Source organism: Rosa rugosa, chromosome 3, assembly GCF_958449725.1.
Source record: "Rosa rugosa chromosome 3, drRosRugo1.1, whole genome shotgun sequence".
Classification (NCBI taxonomy): domain Eukaryota; kingdom Viridiplantae; phylum Streptophyta; class Magnoliopsida; order Rosales; family Rosaceae; genus Rosa; species Rosa rugosa.
The window spans coordinates 33499564-33506796 of NC_084822.1; the positions used below are offsets into that span (position 1 = coordinate 33499564).

The 7233-nt window shown below is 38.3% G+C and overlaps 1 protein-coding gene across 1 annotated transcript; it reads left to right on the forward strand.

The window, feature by feature from the left end:
* The first annotated feature begins 1843 nt into the window (after nt 1-1843).
* Nucleotides 1844-6491, forward strand: LOC133738959 (monooxygenase 2-like). The gene is made up of 8 exons (XM_062166662.1): nt 1844-1997; nt 2205-2892; nt 3831-3946; nt 4076-4222; nt 4436-4504; nt 4747-4912; nt 5210-5438; nt 5731-6491. Exons 3-8 carry the CDS (start codon nt 3873-3875, stop codon nt 6282-6284), a joined length of 1239 nt encoding a protein of 412 aa, XP_062022646.1. The 5' UTR covers nt 1844-1997; nt 2205-2892; nt 3831-3872; the 3' UTR covers nt 6285-6491.
* Nucleotides 6492-7233: the final 742 nt, after the last annotated feature.

Consider the following 7233-nt stretch of genomic DNA (forward strand, 5'->3'; position numbering starts at 1 on the left):
TGAGGATTGATACAAGTAGTATAATGTTGCAATGATGATTCAGTAACTATAGTATAATGCATTGATTGATTGATCGATCTGGATAATTATCAATTTTGAGTGGAGGGATTGCATACTGGATGCTATTAATTGGGCATTTCAACTTTAAGGCGGTTATTTAGTGTTATGAAAACAAAATCTCTAATAGGTTTTGGAAGGTTGATTATGCGTATGATGTATATGTACATAGTTATCAAGTCTTAAGATTTCTTGTTCATTAATTCTGCAAGTATGAGTGTAACGAGTGCAGTAGAAGAACACGAGTACGAGGGCAGTAGCAAAACTGGATGAGTATGACTGCAGCGAGTGCAGTAGCAGGATTGGATGAGTGCAGTAGCAGGATTAGGAGATGACGAGTGCAGTAGCAGGATTAGGCAATGACAAGTGCAGTAGCAGGATTTGACTAATGCAGTAGCAGGATTAGGCGATGACGAGTGCAGTAGCAGAACACGAGTACAAGTGCAGTAGCAGAACTGGACGAGTATGAGTGCAGCGAGTGCAGTAGCAGGATTTGACGAGTGCAGTAGCAGGATTAGGCGATGACGAGTGCAGTAGCAGAACATGAGGACAAGTGCAGTAGCAGAACTGGATGAGTATGAGTGTAGTAGCAGGATTAGGCGAGTGCAGTAGCAGGATTGGACGAGTGCAGTAGCAGGATTAGGCGATTATGAGTGCAGTAGCAGAACACGAGTAGCAGAACTGGACGAGTATGAGTGCAGCGAGTGCAGTACTAGCAGGATTGGACAAGTGCAGTAGCAGGATTAGGCGATCACGAGTGCAGTAGCAGAACACGAGTAGCAGAACTGGACGAGTATGAGTGTAGCGAGTGCAGTAGCAGGATTGGACGAGTGCAGTAGCAGGATTAGGCGATCACGAGTGCAGTAGCAGAACTGGACGAGTATGAGTGCAGCGAGTGCAGTAGCAGGATTGGACGAGTGCAGTAGCATGATTAGGCGATCACGAGTGCAGTAGTAGCAGAACTGGACGAGAATGAATGCAGCGAGTGCAGTAGCAGGATTAGGCGATCACGAGTGCAGTAGCAGGATTAGGCGATCACGAGTGCAGTAGCAGAACTGGACGAGTATGAGTGCAGTAACAGGATTAGGCGATGAGATAAGAGTAGTAGGAGAGTGAGGTTTTGTGAAGTAACATAAATGGATTATTCTCAAGAAAAAAAAAAAGAGTAAAATAAACGGATTGTTCTCAGAAGAAAAAAAATTAACATAAATGGATTATTCTCAAAAAAAAAAAAAAAAAAAAAAAAAAAGAGTAACATAAACGGATTGTTCTTAAAAAAAGAAAAAGTAACATAAACAAATTGTTCTCAGAAAAAAAAAAGTAACATAAATGAATTATTCTCAGAAAAAAAAAATAACATAAATTGATTATTCTAAAAAAAAAAGTAATATAAAGGGATTAAAAGTAAAAAAAAATAGTTAAAGATAAAAAAATAAATTAAATCATGACATGTGGCAAGTGGAGAGTAGATTGTCCTTATTTGTAAAATTTAATCCTTGTAAAGAGATTAGAAGTCAAAAGAAGTAGTTAAGGATAAAAAAGTAAATTAACTCATGACATGTGGCAAGTGGAGAGCACATTGTCCTTATTTGTAAGATTTAGTCCTTATATGTTTAATTCAATCTTTAGTGGATGTATTTGTTAAGTCATTTTTTGTCAATAACTTATATGTAATTTGTTATATTTTTAAGCTGGTATTGGAAGCATCCATATTGTTTGCTAGATTAATTACCATTCAATCAATCAAGACTGTAAACATTACATGATTTGCAGAGGAGACCATGAAGTTCGTTGTGTGCAAAGGAAGCTGTTGTTGGAATCCCTTGCAAATGAACTTCCTAGTGGCACAACCAGGTTCTCATCAAAATTTGTTTCAATCGAAGAATCAGGCTACTTTAAGCTTCTGCATCTTGCTGATGGAACCATCCTCAAAGACAAAGGTAGAGTTTTTTTATAAGTTAAAAAGTTTTGATGATCAGGATGCTAGTGTTATTACATTATATGTGCAAGGCTACGATTTCCAATGTGGGATTCTATTACCATATCAAGTATCAATTCTGTGATTCAATAGGTCTTAATGGTTGGGTGTGATGGAGTCAACTCTGTGGTTGCAAAATTGCTAAACTTCAAGCAGCTATCTTTTACAGGAAAATCCGCTATTAGAGGTCAGGCAAACTTCAACAGCAATCATGGATTTGATCCCATATCCATGCGGTTCTTCAGGCATGGAGTTAGATCTGGTGTCATCCCTTGTGATAAAAAAAGCTGTTTATCGGTACTTCACTTGGGATCCCTCAAGCCAAGATTAGAGTTTCACACCATTTTTTTTGGGTGGGGGGCGGCTTTTGCTTCCATTATGATTCCTTCTTTTGAGACAAATTTTAACAGGTAACATAACACCAGTTAGGTCTGACTTCTAACTTAAGATAGATCCTTAAATTTGTTGTTTACTGCTCATGTCTTAGAGAAAGGTTTGGAAGAGAATCCAGCTCAATTGAGGCAATTTGTGTCGAGCAAGCTAGGAAAGATTCCTGATGAAGTAAGGGCTACAATAGAAAACACTGAATTGGCATGGATGCTTTTATATCGTCTCCCTTGAGATATAAACCTCCTTGGGAGGTTCTTTGGGGACAGCTAATGTGGTTGGTTTTATGCAGGGGAGCGAAGGAAGGTTGATGACCTTGTTGAACAGATTTCTGGGGCCTTTAATCCCCAAGTTGCTGTTGAAAAAGATTGATTTTGATTGTGGGAAGCTCAGCACCACTTGCATTACTTTCTCTTGGTATCATAGATATGCAATGATTCATGCTTTAAAATTCTGGAATTCTTAATTTTGTAAGCCCCTTAGACTCCATTCTCCACCAAATTTCAAGTAATCTTAAATTCCAATAAGTTTTTATAACTTTCATAGTATGAATATTATTGGTTAAGTGACACTTCCTCTGCCATATCTTACGACACTTTCATTAAATTTCGACAAGTTGTATACAACTATATGTCTATCTCTCTTATCACGAGTTTCACGACCATGATTGGTCAAGATAAAAATTTTCTTTTCTTTTATGTATGGAATTGGTTGTGCATGGACTCCACCAAGAGTTCTTATATTCTGTCATTAGTATCAAACCTAATTCAAACCAGTCTAGGCCAAACATGCATGATTTAGTAGATCCTCTAACTTGATATGTATGAATGTTGATAGTTGAACCACCAGGGATGTGCGTGTCCGGAAAGATCAATAGTAAACCGCATAACAACTAAAATTATAGAACAAACTCTTTTCTGAAGTAAAGTAATGAAAAGAAAAGACCAAGTTAACTTGGCAATTGGCATCTTCTGTAAAGTTTGCTAATCAAGAAAATGATTATGCATTCACGCCAAAAAGGAAAAGGACTTTGTTTATTGTATACCTATGAGTCCTACAAATACTTAGTACTCAAACATGTCTGCCATTGCTAACAAATAAAAATAAAATAATAAATGGCTTCTTCTAATACAAAGTATCTGGTACCATAATGAAGGTTTAATTAAGCTTAAACTGATCAATTAAGTTTAACTTAACCACTAGCTTAACCACTAGAGAAGAATAATAAATTAAGGGCGGCATAATTCAGATGAACATTGGTTGTTGCTCTAGTAGTCACCTATGAGTGTTAATGTAGTATGGTCGTCATCCCAGTCGTCATCATAATTGTTTGTATCTACACTATCCAATTGCCGCCATCTCGTGATTGTTGTTATATATATGTTTGTTCTGTGATCGGTTTCCACAGAAAAGTGAAAACCCAAACAAGCCTCAGCTTATTCAAGTTTCAATGGAAGTAGTAGAAGAAATTGTGATTGTTGGAGCTGGAATTGCTGGCCTTACAACTTCCTTAGGACTTCACAGGTTCTCTCTCTCACTCTCTAACTCACACTTACATAGAAACACAGAGTGTCTTGTTCATGAATATGTGCACATGCTAGCTAGTTCTGTTCATACTTATGGAAGGCTAAATTAATTGAAGTTTTGGTGCAGGCTGGGAATTCGGAGCTTAGTGTTGGAAACATCAGAGAGTTTGAGGACGACTGGATTTGCATTCTCAACATGGACAAATGCCTGGAAGGCCTTGGATGCCATTGGAATTGGGGAATCTCTTCGGAGACAACACGAGACACTTCATAGGTAATTTAACATATTATGTTGTCAAATTGTTAATTTGAGAAGCTTATACTACTTTCTTCAGTGTGTGGTTGATAGTGGACGATGTGACATAATCAAGTATTGCCAACATATCTTTGAATGTTTATCTCTTTCTGCAATATATTTTTGGCTAGTTTTCTATTTTCCTAGTAGTTGCAGTTGATCTATATGACATACGTGGTTTTCTGAATCCAGGAATGTTACTTACTCAACAGTTTCTGGGCTTCCAGTGTTTGAGATGTCACTGAAGGACAAGGGAAAACAGTAAGTGTCCCACTAGCTAGACTATTCTAACACTCTTAACTACCTTCACTGACTTACTGTATTTTTCAGGTTGCCGCATCTCACTTATATATAAATCAATCATTATAGTTTCTAATCAAGTATTCAGTTATGCCTAATATTAGACTAGTTCGTCTGGAAATCATTTTGTTTGCTTGCATTGACATTCAATTAATCAAGTACGCTCAATCAGATAACCCGACTGTACACTACATGATGTGCAGAGGAGACCATGAAGTTCGTTGCGTGCAGAGGAAGTTGTTGTTGGAAGCCCTTGCAAATGAACTTCCTAGTGGCACAATCAGGTTCTCCTCCAAGGTGGTTTCCATTGAGGAATCAGGCTACTTTAAGCTGCTGCATCTTGCTGATGGAACCATCCTCAAGGCCAAGGTTAGTCTTGTATTAACTAATTACATTTCATTTGCATCATAAGCAACTAAAACTAATTTTAATACCTATTCAATTTCTATCATTCAAAGAGTACGCAGTATCTAGCTAGCTACAACTATTAAAACATGTCTCTCTTTCAGTATTTGGTATACTCCTCCAATTAGGTCTATGCCCCTCCTGCTTTGGTGTACCTCTTTTTTCTTTTTAATTAAAAAAAAAAAGGGTACAAAGGAACAGCTCACCTTTAAATGCAGTTAAGATTTTGATCCAATGCTTATCAACATTGTGCTTGATTAGGTCTTGGTTGGGTGTGATGGAGTGAACTCTGTGGTGGCGAAATGGCTGGGCTTCAAGCCACCGGCCTTTACAGGGAGACATGGTATAAGAGGTAATGCGAACTACAAGAACAGTCATGGGTTTGATCCCAACTTCATGCAGTTCTTTGGCAATGGTGTTAGATCTGGTGCCATCCCTTGTGATGATAAAACAGTTTATTGGTTCTTCACTTGGGCTCCAACCAACCAAGGTGAGCTTTTCACACCAATTTTGGGGCATTTTGTAGTCTAGTAAGTAATATACATAGTTATGCTGAAAAAAAAGGGAAAAAAAAAAAAAACAAAACAAAAAAAGTAGCACATGCAACCATAGACGGATAGACCTTTCTTTCCAAATGCTTCAGCATTGGTTCTCAGTGGTCAATCACAAAAAAAAATGGCGCAGAGTGACAAATTGTATAGTAATGTCTTATTCGATCGATAAAGTATGCTTGTTCATTTTCAACCTCAAATGTCACTTACGTTCTTTTCATTTCCTTGTAGAGAAAGAGCTAGAGAAGAACCCAGCTGAGATGAAGCAATTTATGCTGAACAAGCTGGGAAATATACCTGATGAAATAAAGGCTGTGATTGGAAACACTGAATTGGATGCTTTTGTTTCCTCTCCTTTGAGATTTAGGCATCCATGGGAGCTTCTTTGGGGAAATATTAGCAAAGGCAATGTTTGTGTAGCTGGAGATGCGCTCCATCCTATGACCCCGGACCTTGGCCAAGGAGGCTGCTCCGCAATAGAAGACGGTGTTGTGTTGGCAAGATGTCTTGGTGAGGCCTTGCTGAAAAACTCAAGGCAAGAAATGAAAGGTAAAAGTGAACAAGGAAAGGAGGAATATAAGAAAATTGAGATGGGGTTGAATAAGTTTGCCAATGAGAGGAGATGGAGAGGCTTTGACCTGATTAGTACAGGTTATATGGTTGCTTTAATTCAAGGGAGTGAAGGAAAAATGATGTCTATCTTGAACAAATATTTGGCTCCAATTCTAGCTAGGTGGCTGCTACAGAAGGCTGATTTTGATTGTGGAAAGCTCAGCAGCATCTGATGGAGGACATTATTAATTAAGTGGCAATGACTTATGAAAGTTTACTCGAGGCATGGCAAAGAGGGTAATATAAATCCCATCTCCCAATCCTTATTTGGGATCTTAGGTAAATGGGTATTGTAGTTTGGTCAAGTGGTAGTGACTTAGTGAAGTACGATGAGTTTTTCCGGTATGGGTTTGATAATTAATAAATGGTATTTCTAAATGTATCCAGGATACAGGGCCAAAGCCACCTTAGAACCAGGCAGACTTGAGACCTACCTGAGTTTTTTATTTTTTTTGTTTCAGTTTCTCAATATTAAAATTGACTAACTTGGCGCAGTGGTTAAGCATACATGTGTTTTACAATTTTTTTTTATTTGAGAAAATATGTGAACTCTTTTATAGATTAGTGAGATTACACATTACGACCCACTCAGTAAGGTTGTCAAAAATATTTGTTATCTAAGCAATCAACATTTTTAGTAAGCAATGAAGCACATCCGAAATTACCCTACACTTATTCAAAGTGCACATATACTGATGGTACTTTTGGCGACATATCTCAAACTTGAGAACTTTCAAATTCCTTTCCAAAAAGAGAAGGAATTCTACCAAAATAAAAATAAAAATAAAAATAAAAAACTAAGATACAAGCCTAAGCCCCAAGAAAGGAACCCAAGCCCAAACTCCAGTCCACGAACTTGGGGAAAACCCTAGTCCAACAGGCCCATGTAGAAACCACTTGCTCCAGCCCAAAGGAGCCTCTAGCACAGCCACCATCATCATTGTCGACCTCCCCAACATGACCACCGCCACTACAAGGTAGCCCCCAGACATGAGCCGCGCTCATTGTGTTCACGGTCCCACTTGCTGAGTTTCTTGTTGTGCTCGTATGGTCACTGACCAGTCAAAGAGAATGCGTGTCCGGACACGATCTCCCAAAACCGACAGCTGACATGGACCCTAG

Bases quoted from the DNA above. Each gene is read 5' to 3' on its own strand.
- LOC133738959 (XM_062166662.1), top strand. From the start codon at position 3,873: ATGGAAGTAGTAGAAGAAATTGTGATTGTTGGAGCTGGAATTGCTGGC. The intron at 3,947-4,075 runs GTTCTCTCTCTC...GTTTTGGTGCAG, and splicing joins ACTTCCTTAGGACTTCACAG to GCTGGGAATTCGGAGCTTAG. The intron at 5,439-5,730 runs GTGAGCTTTTCA...ATTTCCTTGTAG, and splicing joins TTGGGCTCCAACCAACCAAG to AGAAAGAGCTAGAGAAGAAC.